Below are 24,236 nucleotides of genomic sequence, written 5' to 3' on the forward strand. Positions count from 1 at the left end.
AATACGCTTGTTAAAAGGAGCTAGTTAGCCTCATGAATGATAATAATAATATTATTATATCCGAATGTTGCAATGTCGCGCTCACTTAATTGGTGTGAATTGTTCTTTAACGCAATTAATTGTAATTTGACCTCAGTTTTATAAGGGTTCACGGTTAGTGCAAGAGTTAATGAGACCGAAATTACCTAACGTCGTAATTTACTACGACCCGCGGGTTCAACCATGACTGGTACTCGCGACTCGTAATGAAGTTGTGAAATTCGCATTGATCATCTTGTCATCAATCCAACTAATAGGTATATTCTTTTGCACTTTTAGGAAACTTCTACCTTGATACGAAGTTTTAATTTCGATCTTATACTTAGTTTTTAGGGTTCCGTACCCAAAGGGTGAAAACGGGACCCTATTACTAAGACTCCGCTGTCCGTCTGTCACCAGGCTGTATCTCATGAACCGTGATAGCTAGACAGTTAAAATTTTCACAGATGATGTATTTCTGTTGCAGCTATAACAACAAATACTCAAAAGTACGGAACCCTTGGTGCGTGAGTCCGACTCGCACTTGGCCGGTTTTTTATAATTCGGCCCCAGAATTTAAAAGTCTCGTTAAATATTCTAGGTATTTTATGTATCTTATAAGGTTTTTGAAGTGTGTAGGTACATGGCGCACAAAACAGATAACAGATCAATCAGATTTGTCGTCAATTTAAAAGAGTAAATATGTCAAATCTATCAGCCGCAATGTTGTGAAATCAATCGTTATGGTAGTATGGTATATTGGGCCGCCCCGCCCGTTCATTGACTGACTCGTAAATATTGCACTAATGACCGTGAATGCACCCTGTTCTGCGTCGGACTAGCGAGACTACGGTTTGCTTGATCAATCTTCAAAGGGCCAATGGATTTAATGGGCCTGTTAGCGTTCAATATGGCGCCGATAACTTTCATCTCAGAGAACTGTCACACGTTTCATAAAACGTTTATTTGCCGAATGTGACTTCCTAGATGTTATGTGTCTCTGTTTCGATAAGATACAATGAGTTGAATAGAATTTCTTTAGAAATATTTATCATGTAAATACAGTACAGCTATACTTGTTATTAGTGTCACTATTTTTTTTATGAGGTTTTGCGTCAGTTTAAGGCAGTTTCTACTTTCCTAACATTTCAATACTTCGATTTTACTACCAACGTTACACAAACAGACGCTCTATTCGTATACATGTGATGTGATAGTAAAAAAAAAGTATCGATGTCTTGCAGCCAGCGTAATTTAGCTTAGAAGTGTGACGGTGGTCGTTGAGTCACGGATGCTCCACTTAGTATGTCTGATCTATAGGTAGTTATACATACACATACACGTCAACTCGAGTGAGAGCAAAATGAATCAAATGCTTTCATTATAAATTAAGTAGGTATATTGAACCAATCTTTGCAATTAATTTCACTATGAAACTCAATTATTTATACTCTAAGAACATATTAAATTATTTTCTATGCCACCGTGACCTGATAGCCGAGCGGTTCAGGCACCTGTCCGGTAAACGGGGGACGCTGGTTCGATTCCAGCTCTGGACACTGGAGGCTTTGGTCATTTTTTCCTTCTTATATGACATTTCAGTTTATTTCAGTTTTTCAGTCAATTATTTATGTTAGCCTAATATTGATTGAGCAGATAATGCAAACAATTTTGCTAATGTGTGCCTGGTTTGAAAACCAATGGCACTTATCCAATATTTACTACCTAGCACAAGGGTTTTCCTTGTCTTGGGTTTCAAGACTTGCACACGTTTGCAATTTGAGATTGCATACATCCATATGCTTCATACCCTTTACTTACAAAAAAAGTTTCAAATTTCAATAGAATCTTGTACTCACTCATACTCATAACATGACAATTACTCCAATCATAGATAGCCAAATCTCTACAGGTGTGAACTGAAAATGGTAAGAGTTCCCTCGATTTATCAGATCCTGACCTAATAGGAAAATCGGATAAACTGTAGAGTAACAAAACGTAATTTTCTATATCATTCCAGCCATTTTCGAGAAATCGTGGAAATATATTTTTCAAAGAAGAAGGTTCTTCTTTTTGGAAAATATAAATTAACCAGGCTTAAAGTACTATTCATTTGTATTATAATGGCTTTACGCGCAAAGCAGTGTAATTCTCGTAATTGGAAAAAAAATGTCACATTCAAAGCAATCCATTTCATGTTCCGTTTTCTGTCCTATACATTATACATGAACTTACATACAGAATCACAGATACGTAAAAATGTGTAATAGTATTTGATTTAAAAGTGGTGTTTATTTTATATTCCTAAATCGAGTAGGATGAAATGTAATTACAATTCTACATGCACTCAAATCAGTGCATGTAGAATCCACGTCCTGTTTGCCCATGCCTACGCGTGAGGATCCCAACCCAACGCCCGGCCGCCCACGGGTGGGGACCTAAGGACATGTAATTTGATCTACGTTTTTTTGTTTTATCATTTTATAAAATCTACTACTAGGTCTTCTCTATAAACTATCGTATTTTATGAACTAATCTAAAAGGTATATTAATAATGATACCGTTGCAGTCAAATGCGTTTATAGATAGTCCTATTAGGGAGACTGATTTTAACCCCAACTTCAAGTGATATTAAACAATCATTATGCAAAAGGAACTTTTTAGGGTTCCGTACCCAAAGGGTAAAAACGGGACCCTATATGGCTATATTACTAAGACTCCTCTGTCCGTCTGTCTGTCTGTCACCAGGCATTCTAATGATCCGGTGGGCGAGTCCGTCTCGCACTTGTCCGGTTTTTTATTTCGAACCTAATTCTCTTAGTCCCATGGAATTCGCTGTTTTACTCCCGACGAGTAATCTTAAGTCTTACTATTTCTCGGAATAATATTATATTACACATATTACACGATGGATACGTAGGTCTGGTAGTTTTCAGGTTTTTAGCTGATTTTCTATAGCCTAGCTAGACCTATATTGCCCTACTCGATATAATGCTCAATGAATTATTGACATAATTCTAACTTAGTTTTATTTTTGATAGAAGAAACGAATGGTAATTGTAATGGTGTTGGGACTGATGGGTATGCTTCTGAAGAACAATATGTGAGAATTATGAGAAAAAGCGCAGGTTGCGATGGTATAGAGTGAAAGTAAAGTTAAATGAACCTACGACCCAAATTATGGCTACCATCTTTGGATATGCAGTGAAATCGTTGCAACAAAACCAGTTTTATGCACTTTTTGCATACGTTAACAAGTCATTGTTATTGTGACTTAATATACTTATTATACCTATAACTTCTAGGTGCGGCTACCTAGTTTTTAATAGGTTTTTCTAATGTAAAGAAGTTTAAGAAGTCCATCCATCCGTTATCCCTTTTTATCTGATTACACTGTCACAGTCTAACGTAGCGTATGATCTTGATGTGATGATGTGATATGGTTATGGTCTAACCTAACGGGTTGTGGTTATCTTAATCACGCCCGGTATCTAATTAATCAGTGTTAAGTACAAAACTTGCGGTAATAGGCGATTTAATTATCTAACATAACCCCACTTTAACGTAACTGTACCGTTTAACATAAGCGGATTATATTACGAGCCTTCACTTATTTAATCTGAAGCCAGAACAACAAGAAAGAACAACAGTCAGATCAATGACATTAAAGGTCAAATTATTTAAAATTAAATGGTGATCATTTCCCGATATTATTTAACATTATAATTAAGTTTCTAGGAGCATTCTGTATGACGGATAATTACGAGAATTCACTTTTTAACAAATATGTATTAAGCACTTCAAGTAAGTAATGCTATTTTCGTGTCACGACCGTAAGAACTGACGAACAGAGTTGATTCCGTAACTTTCCCATTTCCAAACCCACAAATCTTGTAATTACCTATAATTTTCCTTGATATATTTTAGCGAGCAGCAAATCAATGCATGTGCAAGTGTTGTTGACTTCCCGCAGAATGCGTTGTTTTGGAAACATGTGTTTCAGGATGTTAAGGTGGGATATTTCCAAAGCGGATATTTAGCTATTAGCAAGTAAGGTGGGGGCTAGAGTGAAGTTCATACCGCGTTATATTTTATAATCAAAATAGGCGATAGGACTGGATAGGCGAGATGTTGTCATGTGCTGACTTTGGAGAAGGTAGCTTAGATATTTCTAAAATATCCGGTGATTCAGTCATTTGTGTAATCTTCCTGCTTTTTATGGTTAGATACGAGTATGTCTCATTAACCGGACTGTGAGTCAGACGGCTCGGCTATAGTCACCGCTGGCGGATTCCCGTTGCAATCTCGTGGCGCCAACGAGCAAGATTGCAATTCCTTTCCTCGCACATTTTTTTCGTGGTAAGCTTTAGGACTTGACTTTCTTCTTTCTGTTTTGTGGAGCTTAGGCTCCTGGATCTGTAAGATTTAGCTATTTACAAATGAATTGATGATATCAAAAAAACTTAATATAATGCCCACGACTTAGCGCCATACTCAAGCTATGTGAAAAATAATAGTCCGCGTAGCTTAGACCTCTATTGCAATACACATTATTACAGATTTACTTCCTTTTACCAGTTGTTGTACCTGAAAAGGCCAACAAACGGCCAAGATTATGTCAAATTTATATTATTTGATCTGTTTGCTTAAAATGCGTTGTTCACAGAATTGGAAATCTTAAGATTGGAGTTAAAAGTATTAATGCGTTTAGACATAGAGGACAATGAGTCTTTGTCGAGAGGCAGGGACCGAAGCTAATCACTCGTGTAATTACTGCCGTTCTCGTCGCCCGCTTCTTACTGTTCACATACCATTTCGTCTCTGACATGACGTTCGTTGCTACCTTGCTACTGTAACTTTAACTCGGAGCCAGTAACAAAGATACGTAGGTTTAAATTAGGTGTCTACTGGTTGTGAACATGTTGTGGTAAGCTTTGTGAATAAACGCACTGAAAAGGGACCGGGCACCTCTGTTTACTCGTCCTTATTGAGAAATTATATAATTTGTGAACCTCCACTATAAAAATGTTATTATTTAATTCAGTCACTGCCAATCACGACGGTTGCATGCGTAACGCTTCAATTTAAAGGCCTATCGATACCTTCGAACCGATTAGTCACCGGTGTGTGTTCGCGATAACAGTCCATTGTAATTATGACTGCGCGCTGTGAAAATATAATTGTAAAAATTCAGTAGGTGAAGCAAGCGCGAACCACGAAGGCAAGGTTGCAAACCTCAGTTTCCTCGAATCCTGTAATCCGCTCAGTTGTTTCAGTGTTTTTTCCTCAGGCGTGGCGTGGCGTCTTTTTGTATTCCGAAGTGTTATTCTGTCATGTTTCTAGCTATGCAATGGATTGTTTTAAAAGTGGTCCTTGAGTTTTCGTTAGTGATTCAAAATAAATAAACATGTTTAACAGTTTTAAAAGACTCAGTTTAAAAAGACATAAACATAAGGATAAACCTAGCATTAATGTGTTAACGGTAGTAAACGGCGATCACAATGTAAGTTTATTTATACTCATTAATACAACTTACTCACAAACATAGTTAATTATGAATTAAAATTAAATAAACAATATTTTGTAGTAATAAAACGGAGTTGATTAAGATAACGGTCTCGGTCAAGTGCACGTTTCTGATAAACATCGGATAATTGTAAATTACACTAACACTGCCCATGAATACTCGTATGCCTAGAAACCTACTCTCAACCGTGATTACAATATAGTTAAGAGTAGTATTAGCAGTAATAATTTAGTCAATTTACTTCTTTTACTACTGGTTGTTGTAACTTTCCAGTGCCTTCTATATATTTACAATTTCCTGATATTGTATTTAACAATGTCATTCTCGTAGCGCCTCGTGTCTAGACCAATAAATACCACTTTATCAGACTAGTTGTTATCTGTTCTTCTGAATGGCTTACCTATATTCTGGTAGTACTCATTTAGTTAGTTAACTAAGATTAGTGTTCAAGAAGATTGAAACTAGGTCGGCTTATTTCCCGTGAGCTCACGTGGGTGATGTAGTATGGTTAGTGAAGTTTGCCAAGTGCTATAAGTATGTACTATGCCAGTATTGATAAATTGTTCCATGCCGTTTAGAGCAATGGATACATATAATTTTCGTTGAGTAATGCACTGGGCAAACCAAACGTTACTGATTGTATAGTGACATAAATAAATGCATTTCAAATTAGTCGTTTATCACGTTTAGTCTAACTTCATCATAAACTGCGTAAAGTATAAAATAAATTCGAGTTTTAAAGAACACGTGTGCGACCAATTCCATGATGTAACCCGCTTCATATGATAAACCCCCCCCCCCCAAATTACCCACTAACATGAAAAAATTACAGTAAGTAACTTGATTTTCTCTACTTAAGCATTGCAGATATAGCATACCCAACATAGGGTTTTATTATACACTAACCTTAAGTATACATCAGTAACTGATATAAGTACTAAGTATGGTCTATGCAGTGATACAGTGTCCACTGTAAGTTTGTTATTTATATTTTAACACGTTCGATGGACTTTATAAGGTGGAACAATTCAAGGGTAATGACTAATCATTCTTTGTTTTTGCTACTTGATATACCTATTATAGAATGGCACGTCTAAAAGGTCGTCGCTCTTTGCGAAATTTCACTACACTTGCTAAAAACTAACGGAATTATGCATAGCTGCATTCAGTTATATGCTGCATTATAATGATGATTCAATGTTGAACGCTTAACATTACACCTCTGACTTTTATTATGGTTATTATGTTCCTAAATCGGTGATGGAGTTCATACCAATCGTTTTTATGGGCTGCTTGATGTTTGAATGGGCCTGAGAAATCTCCGTCGGCAATCTCAGCGTAAGAGTCCCCGCCGGCATACATTATAATTTTGACAGGAAAGAACGGGGTGTGGTGTGCCGAGCTAGTGTAGTTATAATATCCTTTTTATACGTTGAGACGTTGCGGCTTTATAAAACAAGTTTATCGGCTCAAGGTTTTATATAAAATAGTACTATCGTGTGACTATCGTCTTGTATTGTTCAAAACATAATTTATATCGAAACCAAATTTAATCAGTATTTGTATAGGTCTGGTTACCAAAAAGGATAAATAACAATAATGTTTTCTTAACAATTGAATTACATACATTATGTTAAATTGGGTAGATTGGGTAGGGATTCTACTAGTATAGAATATCAATAGTATTTAAGCCATTGTTATAACTTACGTTACCTTAGTAAACAACGATCGTTAATGCAAAATTGTGCATTGAATGCTTATGCATCCAGTTCTTAAACTGTTATATCGATTTGTTACCGAGTGGTTAAGTGTGGACAACCAGTATTAAGTGGCAACAACGGTTTGCTTGAGGATCACCTGCGCTCAGTATACAATGAGAATGGCCAGCAGTGCTGTATTAACAAAGTAACCGAGCCCTTGCTTCAAGCGAATAGGTTTAAATATAACCTCCGATTCGATCCGAAATTATAGCTTTTAAGGACTTCAAATTTAATATTTACTAATAATACTGGTGAACCAAGTGCTCTGCAAGCTACGGAACCAGGCCAGCCTGTCGATGTGTTCCGCCTGACTCACCGCTTTCGTTATTCGCACCTAGTTATTGGCACTTGTGGCCTCACTCTAGTGGTTTACGTTTCCCTAAGCATGTTGCGTGCTTGACTCGGTTTATGCGCCATGAGTTATTACATGTACATATTTCATGTTGTTTATTTATATACAAATAAACTAAGTCTATAGATGTATAATCATAATCAATTCCACTTCGTATATTTCACGCAATAGTTAGCTAACGTTACTAGAATAATTATGCTACATAATGAAACGTGATGTGATTAAATGGATCCAAAGGAATGTAGAAAATGTACATAAGTCTGATAAACGCTTGGAATTATCCCATGAAATAGGGAAAGTCGAAGTTTTGATGTGTTTTTTTAAAGGTACAGTATTCTATTGTTGAATATAATGCCCGCTGTATACACTCGTCGAGAGCCTCTCGGCGAGACTCGGCACCACTCCGATCCAATCGGAGAAGCGCAAGACGAGGAAGAGCGAGACGAGAAGGGAGCAGTATATACACACTCGTTCTCGGCCTGTCTAGGGATGTCTCGACGAATGTATACAGCCCTTTTAAGGGTTGGCAACACGCATAATGACACTAAGATTTGAAAGCGGCCATAGGCTACGGAAACAATTTACTATCAGGCCGATTGTGGTGGTATCAAATCAGCCGGTATATTTACGTGGGCTACTTGTTTATGCTAATATAAATCGATCGTGCATGAGTAAGATTAGTGAACAGCCTCTTCCACTTATTTTTTATGCAACGTTTTATATTGAATACGAAACTGAGAATCGTTACCTTGATGCCAATGAGTCATCCGAGCTTGCTCGGAGCCGGCTAGACTAAGTTATAATGTAGCTGTACTTACCATCAATTAACTGACCATTCGTAAACCTTTTCACAACGAGATATGGTCTACCAATGTAGTTGTTACTTAAAAATAATTCCTATAAGTAAGGTAGGTACGTATTACCGGTCTTATTCGAGAGCGAATTTATGACTTCGCCGCGGGAGCCTCGTTACTCTGTTCATCCTGTCCCTCAATATACTCATGTTCACTGTGCGAAATTCAAATTACTATACATTTTGTTGCCTGCGTAGGGCTTGACTCGATGCTCTTTTCTTTAACCTACCAGCCTGCGGCTACCAAGCTTCGCAGATTTTAATCTTAACCTATACAATATCGCTTGAAAAATGAGGCCGTCATTGTAATGGAATGGGCTCCGATGTTTTTTTCGATGTCGTTTCGGTAGCTCACTCCGATGTGCGATGCACCGTTAAGTACATTGACCCAAATTCATTTCTTAAAACTGTCATCAATCCGAATAAAAACACGTTTATTAATGTGATTCATTGTTTGATTTCTCTTGTAATCATTGCTCGTTAATAGTACGTTACGTAAAATAATGTCGCTAGCCAAAATTACATTATACCTACCAAAATTTTACCAACAATTTTATGCGTTTCTACGCAAATTAATGATTTGAACCTCGACTTAGCCTAAAACGATAGTTCTTTCAGCATCTTTCTTGTTATATTGTCGTCAATCTCATTAGCTCTTTTTATCTATATAAGAGTTTTGTTCTTGACGATGTAGAAGTTAATGATCATTATCAGTATTTTAGGATAATATATACTTTCGAAAGATCGTATAACTTATGTAATGTTTTTTGTTACAGTTACAAAGTAAACGCGAGCTGTTTTTCAAGTCAGAAACGGTAAGCGGCGCGACGGGCCCGCCGAGCTCGGCGCCGCCGGCGCCGCCGCTCGCGCCCTCCGCGCTCAAAGACTCACTCGCCAAGCGTTCGGCCACGCTGCCCGACAACCACGAGAACCACCACGAGGCTAACGGCGCCCCGCCGTCCGCCAAACTGAGCAACAGCGTGTCTATAGACTCCGCGAAGTCGAATGTGCCTCCATCTGCACCGCCTCCTGTACCCACCACGGCGCCGCCGTCCGGCCCTGCGCCACTCAGGAGTACAGAGAACATAATCAAGGTAAGCTAACCACCACTATTCGCCAACAGCGCCCCCTCCTTACCTGAACGCTGGGCAGCTGGTGCGGAGGTTCATTTGGATTCTTCGTAGTTCGTGCCCGGACTGTAAACTTCGCCTGAAGTCTGAAGTGTCTCCATACGCAACGACGCCAGTGCCCACATGCCGCCGCGAAATCGAGTTTGCTGAATAAAGAGAATGTTGCCATGTTGCCAGTCAAGTCTGGTGGACCCTTTCCCTCCCCGCCACAGTCACCCAGAAATCGCAAAATTGAATAGGTGGTACAGACTGTGATCCTTTTATCCGCTTGGTGCCTACTAACAATGAGACCAGCATTATTTAGAAATGAAGTAAAATTTTAAAGGCATTTGAAGATAAATTAACATTTATCTACTTACTCGAACTTCACTGTCTTCCATTGTTGTTTTATTAACTTATATAGGGACCTTATTGACTGGCAATAATTGAATAAACCCCGAACTTTAAATAACTGTCGAAACTTCTCTAATGATCTCATTATTGTCATTTCTAATAATGTACATTTACGAAAAGCAAAGGTTTTGTTACTTTAGAACGTTCATAGCATTGAAATAGAGTCCAGAATTGACGAGATCTTGTTTTTTGCGAATGTAGAATCATTGAAGATTGAGAATTGCCGTAACTATAATCATTGACAGTCTACACTTTATAAGTACCTTACTACCTTATTACATAGGCTATTAATGCATCGTTACATTTAACGTTCATATTGTTTGATGATGTTATTTAATACTGTTATTTGGTAATATCATTTCATTTCTGATATCTATTATTTATGATTTTCGTTATTTCTTTTTCCTTACAGAAAACTGACCACCCTCCGGTTGCGCCAAAACCAGACCTACCTAAATTAGAAAAACCAAAAACCAAAGAACTAGATGGATATGTTGGATTTGCAAATCTACCAAATCAAGTGTACAGAAAAGCAGTTAAGAAAGGGTTTGAGTTCACATTGATGGTTGTAGGTAAGATATATTTAAATTAATAATCACGTATTTTCCGCCACAATTCGAATTCAACATATGCTTAGCCGGTAAATGTAGAATGGAAAAGTAGGTCGGCAGTCCATTAAAAAATCGATTGATAGCTATCAGGCTGCATGTCCATTTTCCGTAACTAATAAAAAATGTCGTTAATAAATCCATTTCTAACACACCTTTAAGCGTTAATTCATCAAATCAGTAATAGGTGTTCAATGGTCCCGTATATTAAAGTTAGTTGTTACTTGTCTTCACGCGGTGTTCTTTGCTGAACACGGACGTCTTCTAATAACTTTGTGTACGTGCCTTACATTTTCTTAGTTTGGGGTCGTTATAAGCCCAGAATTCTACTACACGCCCTAAGTCGGAACTTTCACGGTAGATTCTCTACTGTATTTAGTTTTCTTAGCGACGGGATGCAATCGCTTCGCTACACGAACACTGTATGCAACTACGATTATTTTATCCTACTCCATTAAAACAAAAAATATTATACCAACAGTTATGCAGCTTAAGGTTTGTTCCCTCGTAACACAATTTAATCTTATTCCAGGTGAGACGGGGCTCGGGAAGTCAACACTGATCAACTCGTTGTTCCTAACCGACGTGTACGACAAGGACAAACATCCGGGGCCGTCGCTACGCGTCAAGAAGACCGTCGGCGTAGAGACCAGCGTCGTCATCCTCAAGGAAAATGGAGTTAACCTCACGCTCACTATCGTAGACACGCCGGGCTTCGGAGATGCCGTCGACAACAGCAATTGGTACTACACACACTCACTTTTCTTCCAGGCTGTACATATCCGTGCGTGCAACACCTTTTTGCGGTTGTTGCACACATAAATAAAATAAAATACTTGTTTTTCTACGGACGCGTAATTCTATAACTTAAAAATTTGCCAACTAACCGAACACGTTCTCGATTATTTCCAGCTGGCAACCGATAATCGACTTCGTAGAATCGAAATACGAAGAATTCCTAAACGCGGAGTCCCGAGTCACACGAAAGGCAGCGCCAGCCGACACGCGCGTCCACTGCTGTCTATATTTCATCGCGCCCAGTGGCCATGGACTGAAGCCCCTGGATGTGGAGTTCATGCAGAGGCTGGGGGATAAGGTCAACATCATACCGGTCATCGCGAAAGCTGACACTATGACGCCTGAGGAATGCAAAGACTTTAAAGAACAGGTAAGCTTTATAGATGCTTTTAATGCTTGCTGTTTGTACTTCTTCGTGTTTGTTAGCTATATCTGGTAGGCAGTCTGAAGTATATCTGACTACATTCAAAATTATTAAATTACAATCGTATGTCAGCAGTTTCGTTAAATTCAAAACAATAGATTAAAAACATTAAATCTCCGAAGACCGGAAGATTTGCACCATAAGGACCGGAAGATTTGCACCATAAGGCTCTTCAAATAGAACTTAGTATTGCTTACACGATTCCTCTCAAACCGGCCCCTACTTTTGTATATCGTTTCTTCAATGCAAACTTCAATGAAATAAACCTCGAGTTATCTAAAATCGCCTGGTCGGAACGCTTTTAGGGCCGTACGTTGGACGATTGTGTTTCGATTTTCTACAATATACTAAATAGCTTAATCGATAGATATGTCCCTAGGGTCCCCCAACGGTTTTCTTGTTCCAAGCCCCCGTGGTATACTAAACCACTTAGAAGACTGTTGAACGAAAAAAAGAAATACCATAAGCTGTGGAAGACGTATGGTAACCCATTAGACCATGACACTTATAAACTGTTAAAGAAAAGAATATCAAAGTTGGAGCCGGAATGTTATAGAAGTTATATTAGTTATACTGAAACTAAGATTAATGCTCACCCTAAATTCTTTTGGGCTTATATAAAATCTACTATGTCTAAAAGAGGTCTTCCGCAGGTTATACAATATAAGGGTGTGACAGCTTCAAGTGGGACACAAATATGTGATTTCTTTAATGAACACTTTCACTCAGTTTTTGAAAAACCGGGTAGTGTTTCTTTTGATTTAAATAACCTCCCATCGACAAGTGACTCAGTTTTCGACTTTGATACAATTCACATAACCAAAGAATTAGTTTATAAATATCTTAAATCCATAAATGTAAACAAAGGGGCCGGTCCTGTTTTTATACATCCAGTAATAATCAATAAATGCTCTTCCAATTTAGTAGAACCGGTTACATTACTTTTCAAAAAATCCCTTGCAGATGGATGCGTCCCCTCGTTGTGGAAACGTGCACTAGTCACCCCTATACCTAAAGGTGAAATTAGCCATGACATAGAAAAATATCGACCAATCTCGAAACTGTGTCAATTTGGTAAGATTTTGGAAAAAATTGTAACCGATCATCTATCCACTGCCATACGTCGTCACATTATCCCAAACCAACATGGTTTTCTTAAGGGCCGGAGTGTTGAGTCCAATCTGATATCCTACACGGAGATCTTATTGGACGCACTAGATAATAACTATCGGGTGGACGCTGTGTATACCGATTTTGCCAAGGCCTTCGATAAGGTTTGTCATGAGCGCTTACTGTTGAAGCTCTGGCATATTGGTATACACGGTGACCTTTTCCGGTGGATAAAATCTTACATTGAGAATCGTTCGCAGGCTGTGGCAGTGGGTGGATATATTTCTCAGTACAGGCCTATCACATCTGGTGTTCCACAAGGGTCTCATCTGGGGCCTTTATTATTTATCATCTACATCAATGATATCTCTGCATGTATAAAAAAGTCAAACTTACTTTTATATGCTGACGATGCAAAGATATTTAGAGTCATTCGTAATATGAATGATTGTAAAGCCTTACAAGATGACTTGGATCTTTTTGAGACTTATTGCATTGATAATAAGTTGTCCATAAATCCGGACAAATGTTTCGTTATAAGTTTTAGCAGAAAAAGGAGTAGTATTAATTTTGACTATAAACTTTGTAATAAAAATTTAGGTCGTGTTCACCAGATTCGAGACCTCGGTGTCATAATGGACTCAAAACTCACTTTTGTACCTCACATTGATGACATGTTAAGTAAAGCATTTAAGCAGTTAGGATTTATATTACGCGTAGGTAAACCATTTAAGAGACTTTTAACTTATAAGGTACTGTTCAACAGTTATGTTCGTAGTCGTTTGGAATTTGCAAGCGCTGTGTGGAGCCTACAGTATAAAATACATAGTGATAGGATAGAGAGAGTTCAAAAAAAGTTTGCTAAGACAATAGAATACAGGATTAGAAAAAAAAAATTCAGATTACGTCACCGCAATGAGAGCACACAATATAACATCCCTTAGTTATCGCCGAGAACGTACCGATATCTTAACCCTTTATAAAATTATTAACAATATTATTGATTCTCCGTTTTTATTACATTCACTATCCTTCAGAGTTCCTCGACGTTGTGAACGCGCTTGCAGGAAAAAACCCCTCTTTTACATCCCCCGTAGTCGGACTGCTTACGCGAAAAATAGTTTTGTTAGAAGGGTATGCAGGTTGTACAACGAAAAATTTCTGAATCTCGATATTTTCTGCGAGAAACTTAATAGATTTAAAACACTATCCATGCAGTGTAATAACCCAGATCATTAGTTTGGCGCTATTAGGAAAAAATCTCAGTATTGAACGTTAATAAGTAATAAGAATAACAAAACCTTTTTAGTATTCAGTTTATATACAATTTAATTGTTAACACCCTGATACTCTTGCATTTTTTTTTTCTCATTATTGTTGTTATTGTTTTTGTTCTTGTTTGCACAAATAGCTCTGTTTTACTCTGTAGAAACTTTATTAAACATGATGTTAAAATATTTTCATTAAGGAAACTGTAAGTCTAGCTTTAAGAAAATTTCCAGTGTTATGTATAACTATAGAAGACTGTTTGTTTCTTAAATAAATAAATAAAATAAAAAATAAATAAATTAAAAACAATTATTTAGAAAATAAATTCGCCAGGAATGGGTTGTTATTAAGCTATAAAATAAATAAACAAAATTGAGCACTTATGTCACAGAAATTAAGGTCACCATTAAAGTAACAAATAAGTAAATTACAATAAACCTTACAATTCCGATGTGAGCAAAGTACTATTTAAATAAATCTAATTAGTGATTTCATAAAACTCCTTTATGGAATACAGTGGATTATCCAATAAAAAGTTTCTCAAACGGCTCTTAAATTTTCTGTCAGAGGGCTCGTCTCTCTAGTCTGGGGGTAGTCGCTCGTAATAAGTAGGGCCGATGACACGCGGGTTTTTTCCTGCACCAGTAATATCAGTATGTAGACTACGAGTATCTGCACCAGTAAGCGCACCAATTATTTATAACTACAGCAAAACGGGAATAATATCATTTTGCTAGTGTCGTCTGCGACTGCTAAATATAACTCCGTTCATCATGTTCGTTTAATTCAGTTCCTATTTTGAGAATCTCGGCCTGAATTCACCGAAAGTTAAATTAATTTGTACTTTATTCCATGGTAGAATAAGATAAGGCTACTCCTGTGACAGCTGCTACGATGTATCATGACTACGTCGTGTTGCCATTTATGGTAATTTTTCTTAAAATTTAGGCTTATTTGAGTTTATTCATTTTTTTTGTTTAATTGCAAGTATATTACTTGTATTTTATTTATAACATTACTTTAACCAATGCCACTTCCGTAAACATTTGGTACCTAGGGGGAAGCCCTCGAAAACGTATTTTACCTACCGCCGTACACGCGTATTTTATCATAAAGCCCGATTTTTTTATGTACGAGTATAACTTTATTTATGATGTACATATATAGGTACCTATAGTCGTCCACAATTTTAAGTGAGTCCCCACATTCCATTTACCAGCTTTCAAATCATTCGCGTCGACTCACCGGTATATCATAATTTACCGGAGCAAGACCGTCCCCTATGTAAAACTACGTCAACCGTAAGTTTTTAACGAAATTCCTCTTCGATTCCAGATAATGAAAGAGATCGCCGAGCACAAGATCAAGATCTACTCGTTCCCCGAGAGCACGGGCGAGGAGGAGGCGGGCTCGGGTACGGGCGCGGAGGCGGGCAGGCTGCGTGCGCGCGTGCCGTTCGCGGTGGTGGGCGCCAACACCGTCATCGAGCAGGACGGCAAGCGTGTGCGCGGCCGCAAGTACCCCTGGGGCGTGGCCGAGGGTAATGAGCTCTTGTAACATTCTTAAAATAAAATAAAAACCGGCCAAGTGCGAGTCGGACTCGCGCACGAAGAGTTCCGTACCATTACGGAAAAAAAGCAAAAAAATCACGTTTGTTGTATGGGAGCCCCATTTAAATATTTATATTATTCTGTTTTTAGTATTTGTTGTTATAGCGGCAACAGAAATACATCATCTGTGAAAATTTACACTGTCTAGCTATCACGGTTAATGAGATACAGCCTGGTGACAGACAGACAGACGGACAGACGGACAGCGGAGTCTTAGTAATAGGGTCCCGTTTTTACCCTTTGGGTACGGAACCCTAAAAAAACATAAACTCCGACCGCGCTAACTTTACACTGACTAAGGAGCCTCAACGCTGCTACCGATAGCATTGGCCGTAACTGTGATTTTAGCATGATTACATACATAAAAAACACGCCTTTCCGAAGATTGGTGCCATTTCAAGTTGCGTAGGAACAGTTGCTATTACATAATATTTAAAAACGAAATGACTCAAGAACATCCTATCAATTTTATGTTTTGCATGTTGAATACATCAGTGGTTCTTTTAATTAGGCGCAAAGAAACGAAGGGAAACTAGTTGAAAACATGCTAGTTTTAAAATCGTCGGCCCTGGCAGCCATAATAATGCTGACGAAATTAATTAGTCCTTATCCATCACTTTTACCAAAGTGTTACTAATTGCAATAGAGCCTTCTATTTACCGCTGGGTAAAATCTAAGAAAAAAATATGCCCTCTAGTTTGCTAGCCGAAACAAATGACACTACTGTTCTGTGTCGTGTGTGCAGTACTCTGCATCATGTTTTATGCTCACTGAATGATCAAATAACTTTTGACAATCGAGCCATACAGCGCCATATTAGAAAGAATTGTATAAGAATCATGTTCGTATTTGGGCAATTTTATTTTAACTTGTACTTTAAAGCACGACTTTAGTTGTGTTTAAGTTACTCCTACTAACTGTCACTTTCCTACCAAAATGTGTAGTCAGCGTTTTCCCGATTTGTAGAGGAAAGCGACTACGAACAGAGAACCCGCCGAGCGGGTTCCCGGCACTCAACGTGTTAAGTTTGAGGTCCGTTTACAGTGGAGAACCTGGAGCACTGCGACTTCCTGGCGTTGCGCAACATGGTGATCCGGACGCACCTGCAGGACCTCAAGGACGTGACCAGCTCCGTGCACTACGAGAACTACCGCTGCCGCAAGCTGGCCGGCCTCTCGCACGACGGCAAGCCGCACAGGATCAACTCCAATAAGTACGTCACAATATATCTTGCTCTTTATATTACATTGTCGTTACATTCTATAAAGGATACTTTTCTAACCTCTTCGGTTTCTTAATTATTATGTAGTTACGTATACGGGTTAATTTTTTAGTCACTAGCCATACTCTGCGTAGTGACTTTATAGGTCATACTGAACAACTTTTATTATGGGACCAATGCCGAAATCGCGAAAAAAAATTTGGCTGTCAAGATTAAACGTGGTTCTGTATGACCTATATAGTCACTACGCAGAGTATGGCTAGTGATTAAGATTTCACCCTGCATACGATGCCATCACTAACCCGACAATGCATTCCACCGAACATTCCTCTATTTGCCAGAGTCTCTCTGATAGATTACCGAGAAGGTTGTAAAGGTATCCAAACCATACGGCTTTTAAGGTCGGGTGCGGTAAGGGAAATGTCTCGGAAGTTTTTTTTTTTATAGTTTTTCTCCATAGTCTACTTACATTTCATAATTAATACATAACCCCAACATAGAGTGAGAATCGACGTCTAAATTTCGTGATGGCCAACATGAGTAAAATCGGGCTCGCGAAGGAATACGTTGAGATTGTGTATAATTCTAAATAAAATGTCAATTAATTGGTAGAATAAATAAACTACACCATAACAAAACATGCACTAAATTTGTAAAAGGAGTGTCATAAGAAAAAAAACAATGACACCGAGTTAATAATAAGAGCGAGTAAACAGTAAATAATGACAGTACTTTATTTGAACCCTGGACGGAACCACTTTCACAAAGAAAATACACTTTGTTTCTCTCACCCCACTGGGCCTCTTCGCAGCGGTTATTATTCGAAGTACTTGGCAAGTTTAAAGTAATTGTTTGGGCTAAAATAATTAACTAATGTCGAAGTATTTACGTCGGGTTTAAAAATAAGCTGTGTAGTAAAGATGCTTTATTTATAAAAAATATTATCCGACTAACTCGCACGTATTGAAAACTTTTAAAGCTTTTCACATATAATATGAATAGTAGTCACTATACAAGTTTTCTGATGTCCGTAAAATAATCATAGGCATGGTTTAAACCTAACAACCTATATAGACCGGGTTGCTTTATTCGTACTTTACGTATAATATTATACATTAACTAATATTTTCGAGTGATACTGCAGTCACCGCTTTAAAGGTGACCAGACTTCTTTTACTTATGCAATAATATGTGACGTTCATAGAAACAAGGTTTCGTATTGTCAATTGTCAATAAGGATGATTTATTTGAATCATAGCGCTTTATAGACAACTGACGAGCGGTGCCTTATGGCTAAGAACTACACATTTATATGAAGTTCTTCATAACAATATCTTAACCCAAATTTCGTCTAACTTGCGTTGTTCATTGCTGCATGTCTGGTCACCTTCGACTGTTTGCTCTGTCGCTGTCCTCGCAGTTGTGTGCTAAACATTTTAATTTATATTCCATACATTAGTCTACCGATAGTTGCATATAACATTCTTTAATAACGTGAATGTTTTGTGCTTGGGCATGCAGAAATGATACATCATTGTCATCGTCTTATCATGGATTTTAACAAATATTTCACTAGAATTTCAGTTGTTTACCGTAAATGTCACATTAAGTTTTATTTTTATCTTTTGTCCTAACGATTATTATCAATACTATCAAAATATCAATGTTGCTTATGATGGCCTAATTACTTAATTTTACTATACTTTTCAGTACCTATTTTTGCTTTAAATATGTAATATTTGTAAATATCCATGAGTGTAATCATAAATCATAATAATAACAGTTGCGCATCATCAGTGGCATTAATAACATTTAACGTTTGTTGTGTGAAATTATAGTTTCTTTATTTGTCATCACTTATGTGTCACAGCACAGTGAGTTTGTTACAGAAAACTAAACTTGTACATGCAAAGTTGAACAAGAATTCTTGTATTCGTTTTCAAATGCACATACGGATGATATGTTAAGAGCGACAGAATAATGCCTTAAACAAGAATTTTATCCGAATGTTTACTGTATCAAGAAGCTTTATTTGCTGTGTTCGTTTTGTGTCCAAATGGCATATATATATTTGGCATATTGATAACGTTTAGATATGCACACAAACCGAACAATAGCTTATTAAACATAAATAAATGAACTTGAACTAACTCTAAGATTTTAACTTTAAGATTAAACATGCAAGGAGTTTTTGAACGCCTTGCCACACAATGAGAGTTGAATTATGTAGTTCATACTGAACGACTTTTACTATGACACCAATCCCAAAGTCGTATAAACAAAATGTTTCATACATTTCATCTGACCTGAAAGTGTTCTATATAAACAACACTTTTCGAGACTGATGTTAGCACCATGAAACATAATATTTAGCTCACGGAGTATGGTTCGGCTAGTCGCCTTAAAACACCCTGTTTTTCTTGTATCTCACTTCACTTCACGTTAGTAATGCCACTGTGTGCGTGTGTGCGAGCACAGCCACGTGTCTAACTATGGTTGTGTTGGTGTTCAGTTTGTGCCCACAAGGACTGATGAACAGTTTCATGACCGTGTGGTAAGTTCCGTCGCACACTGACGTGTGTTTTAACCATCACTCATTATCTGCCTTGAGATAAATGTTTTGACAGCGTCGAATTAGCATGCTTATACCATAAAATCCTAGCATGGTAACATACTTTTGTATCGCTATTATGTCTTTACCACAGTTTAGTGATTGTCAGCTGTTATGTCGGGAAGTTAAAAGCGTAAAAATAAGCAGGGATGACAGCAAACACATGCACTAAGCTACGATGATTAGTGATATATGTCGGAGTATTGCTATATTAGTCAATATCTTTAAATGCAAACGGATAAAAGAAAGCGAAGAGTGTAATAAGGCTGATAAGTCACTTTTCGATTTAGAAATTTTCTTGCCGTTACGTTTTACGTTCATATTTTTAATTTATTCTATTCCTAAATCTTCTTTGTCAAAACAAAATCAACGTTGTCATTGTCAAAATGTTCATTCAAAGGCAGTTCTGCTTTCACAACTCTCTGAAAAGGACCTACAAATATTTATTTAGCTGTTTTATGGCAGTTCCATTGTGAAACACAAATCGTCACTAATGGCTTGGGTGGAATTGAGGTCACTAGACGATTAAACTTTTTATTACCCAATCATTTAGAAACTTCTTTGCATGAGTAGTCATTATATATATTATTGCTTTAACTCTTTAGTGTTGCTTAAAATTTCTTTGTTTATGCATGTGGGATATAAAATTATTTACATTTATGTTCAATGTGTACGGCAGTTGTTGTTGTTTTTGATTACAGTATTATCAACAAAGATGCAACGTCACAAGAATGTTGCTTATTTTATATTTAGTAATATAACTTTTCTTTTATTCAGGAACCCCCTGGCTCAAATGGAAGAAGAAAAGAGGGAACACGATCTTAAAATGAAGAAAATGGAGAGTGAAATGGAACAGGTCAGTAAAGAGTACATTTTTTAATCATTACATACAGTACACTTTTTAATAAGTAATAAGTTTTTATTAATATTCGTTTACATATAGGAAACTATAGGTCTATTACTAGAAAAATGTTACTTTATAAACTCATCTGTTTTATAAGACTGTTTGTTTCTTAATAAATAAAAATAAATAAATTAACAGCGCAGAGAAGCAAGGCAAGGCTTTGTGGCAGTGCATATCAGCAGCAATAAGATCAACGTAAATGGTGTAGTGAGATCGATAGCTTATAAAATGATTTATTCTGTTTTAGTCTTACAGTAACAGTCATGAGTAAAAATTGAATATGCAGAAAATAGTTATTTACGATACAAGTGCGAAAAAGAGGAAATTCGAAACGAGTGGGGATAAATTAAAACACGACCGCAGGGAGTCGTCGTCATAATTTACATCAGAATGAATGCTGAGCCCTTCGATAATGGTGCTTGTGTATGGTTGCAGGTGTTCGAGATGAAGGTGCGCGAGAAGCGCGCCAAGCTGAAGGAGTCGGAGGCCGAGCTGGCGCGCCGGCACGAGGCCACGCGCCGCGCGCTCGAGGCGCAGGCGCGCGAGCTGGAGGAGCGCCAGCGCGCGCTGCAGGTGAGACATGAGACACCCCTCCCTCTCCCTCTCCCCCCACCGGGAGTCGGAGGCCGAGCTGGCGCGCCGGCACGAGGCCACGCGCCGCGCGCTCGAGGCGCAGGCGCGCGAGCTGGAGGAGCGCCAGCGCGCGCTGCAGGTGAGACATGAGACACCCCTCCCTCTCCCTCTCCCCCCACCGGGAGTCGGAGGCCGAGCTGGCGCGCCGGCACGAGGCCACGCGCCGCGCGCTCGAGGCGCAGGCGCGCGAGCTGGAGGAGCGCCAGCGCGCGCTGCAGGTGAGACATGAGACACCCCTCCCTCTCCCCCCACCGGGAGTCGGAGGCCGAGCTGGCGCGCCGGCACGAGGCCACGCGCCGCGCGCTCGAGGCGCAGGCACGCGAGCTGGAGGAGCGCCAGCGCGCGCTGCAGGTGAGACATGAGACACCCCTCCCTCTCCCCCCACCGGGAGTTGGAGGCCGAGCTGGCGCGCCGGCACGAGGCCACGCGCCGCGCGCTCGAGGCGCAGGCACGCGAGCTGGAGGAGCGCCAGCGCGCGCTGCAGGTGAGACATGAGACACCCCTCCCTCTCCCCCCACCGGGAGTCGGAGGCCGAGCTGGCGCGCCGGCACGAGGCCACGCGCCGCGCGCTCGAGGCGCAGGCGCGCGAGCTGGAGGAGCGCCAGCGCGCGCTGCAGGTGAGACATGAGACACCCCTCCCTCTCCCCCCACCGGGAGTCGGAGGCCGAGCTGGCGCGCCGGCACGAGGCCACGCGCCGCGCGCTCGAGGCGCAGGCGCGCGAGCTGGAGGAGCGCCAGCGCGCGCTGCAGGTGAGACATGAGACACCCCTCCCTCTCCCTCACCCCCCACCGGGAGTCGGAGGCCGAGCTGGCGCGCCGGCACGAGGCCACGCGCCGCGCGCTCGAGGCGCAGGCGCGCGAGCTGGAGGAGCGCCAGCGCGCGCTGCAGGTGAGACATGAGACACCCCTCCCTCTCCCCCCACCGGGAGTTGGAGGCCGAGCTGGCGCGCCGGCACGAGGCCACGCGCCGCGCGCTCGAGGCGCAGGCACGCGAGCTGGAGGAGCGCCAGCGCGCGCTGCAGGTGAGACATGAGACACCCCTCCCTCTCCCCCCACCGGGAGTCGGAGGCCGAGCTGGCGCGCCGGCACGAGGCCACGCGCCGCGCGCTCGAGGCGCAGGCGCGCGAGCTGGAGGAGCGCCAGCGCGCGCTGCAGGTGAGACATGAGACACCCCTCCCTCTCCCCCCACCGGGAGTCGGAGGCCGAGCTGGCGCGCCGGCACGAGGCCACGCGCCGCGCGCTCGAGGCGCAGGCGCGCGAGCTGGAGGAGCGCCAGCGCGCGCTGCAGGTGAGACATGAGACACCCCTCCCTCTCCCCCCACCGGGAGTCGGAGGCCGAGCTGGCGCGCCGGCACGAGGCCACGCGCCGCGCGCTCGAGGCGCAGGCGCGCGAGCTGGAGGAGCGCCAGCGCGCGCTGCAGGTGAGACATGAGACACCCCTCCCTCTCCCTCTCCCCCCACCGGGAGTCGGAGGCCGAGCTGGCGCGCCGGCACGAGGCCACGCGCCGCGCGCTCTAGGCGCAGGCGCGCGAGCTGGAGGAGCGCCAGCGCGCGCTGCAGGTGAGACATGAGACACCCCTCCCTCTCCCCCCACCGGGAGTCGGAGGCCGAGCTGGCGCGCCGGCACGAGGCCACGCGCCGCGCGCTCGAGGCGCAGGCGCGCGAGCTGGAGGAGCGCCAGCGCGCGCTGCAGGTGAGACATGAGACACCCCTCCCTCTCCCCCCACCGGGAGTCGGAGGCCGAGCTGGCGCGCCGGCACGAGGCCACGCGCCGCGCGCTCGAGGCGCAGGCGCGCGAGCTGGAGGAGCGCCAGCGCGCGCTGCAGGTGAGACATGAGACACCCCTCCCTCTCCCTCTCCCCCCACCGGGAGTCGGAGGCCGAGCTGGCGCGCCGGCACGAGGCCACGCGCCGCGCGCTCGAGGCGCAGGCGCGCGAGTTGGAGGAGCGCCAGCGCGCGCTGCAGGTGAGACATGAGACACCCCTCCCTCTCCCCCCACCGGGAGTTGGAGGCCGAGCTGGCGCGCCGGCACGAGGCCACGCGCCGCGCGCTCGAGGCGCAGGCGCGTGAGCTGGAGGAGCGCCAGCGCGCGCTGCAGGTGAGACATGAGACACCCCTCCCTCTCCCTCTCCCCCCACCGGGAGTCGGAGGCCGAGCTGGCGCGCCGGCACGAGGCCACGCGCCGCGCGCTCGAGGCGGAGGCGCGCGAGCTGGAGGAGCGCCAGCGCGCGCTGCAGGTGAGACATGAGACACCCCTCCCTCTCCCCCAACCGGGAGTCGGAGGCCGAGCTGGCGCGCCGGCACGAGGCCACGCGCCGCGCGCTCGAGGCGCAGGCGCGCGAGCTGGAGGAGCGCCAGCGCGCGCTGCAGGTGAGACATGAGACACCCCTCCCTCTCCCCCCACCGGGAGCCGGAGGCCGAGCTGGCGCGCCGGCACGAGGCCACGCGCCGAGCGCTCGAGGCGCAGGCGCGCGAGCTGGAGGAGCGCCAGCGCGCGCTGCAGGTGAGACATGAGACACCCCTCCCTCTCCCCCCACCGGGAGTCGGAGGCCGAGCTGGCGCGCCGGCACGAGGCCACGCGCCGCGCGCTCGAGGCGCAGGCGCGCGAGCTGGAGGAGCGCCAGCGCGCGCTGCAGGTGAGACATGAGACCTACCTATTAAACTACACCAGCGTTACCTGCATTGCCATATGGGGGACGTAATGGGATCGAGAACATTATATCATAACGCAGTTGAGGTCACCGCACAAACGCGCTCCCATACTAATGCCGTATGGAAGCGCGACCGCTTGTTTCGGTTGCGCTCACGATTACGACCGGTACTTGTGTAAATTAAAAATATTTACAAAAAATTGCTTTAGGGCTTAACGACTCGTTTGTGCATGATTCTAGTATCATAGAATTTTACAAGTAAACAGTTCATATAGTTGCGTCTGTGTTGTCTGTGAGGTGAAACATACTGTGCGAGTTACAGCAATATTTTTAAAGCTTCAAACAAAGCGGTCCCCAGTTGAC

At 42.1% G+C, this 24,236-nt stretch overlaps 1 protein-coding gene across 2 annotated transcripts in view; it reads left to right on the plus strand.

Annotated features, from left to right (window-relative positions):
* The window catches only part of LOC134755887 (septin-7), a 40,247-nt gene that overhangs the window by 8,741 nt on the left and 7,270 nt on the right, over positions 1–24,236 (plus strand). Inside the window, exons 2-10 of one of the 2 annotated variants that reach the window (XM_063692526.1) lie at positions 9,287–9,604; positions 10,446–10,605; positions 11,174–11,384; positions 11,554–11,809; positions 15,578–15,782; positions 16,897–17,065; positions 19,587–19,628; positions 20,463–20,541; positions 21,025–21,162. In XM_063692526.1, the coding sequence (XP_063548596.1) occupies positions 9,287–9,604; positions 10,446–10,605; positions 11,174–11,384; positions 11,554–11,809; positions 15,578–15,782; positions 16,897–17,065; positions 19,587–19,628; positions 20,463–20,541; positions 21,025–21,162 (1,578 nt within the window). The remainder of the gene's footprint in view (positions 1–9,286; positions 9,605–10,445; positions 10,606–11,173; positions 11,385–11,553; positions 11,810–15,577; positions 15,783–16,896; positions 17,066–19,586; positions 19,629–20,462; positions 20,542–21,024; positions 21,163–24,236) is intronic. The other variant, XM_063692525.1, reaches the window with a different exon arrangement.

The sequence above is a fragment of the Cydia strobilella genome, chromosome 3, assembly GCF_947568885.1.
Source record: "Cydia strobilella chromosome 3, ilCydStro3.1, whole genome shotgun sequence".
Lineage (NCBI taxonomy): Eukaryota > Metazoa > Arthropoda > Insecta > Lepidoptera > Tortricidae > Cydia > Cydia strobilella.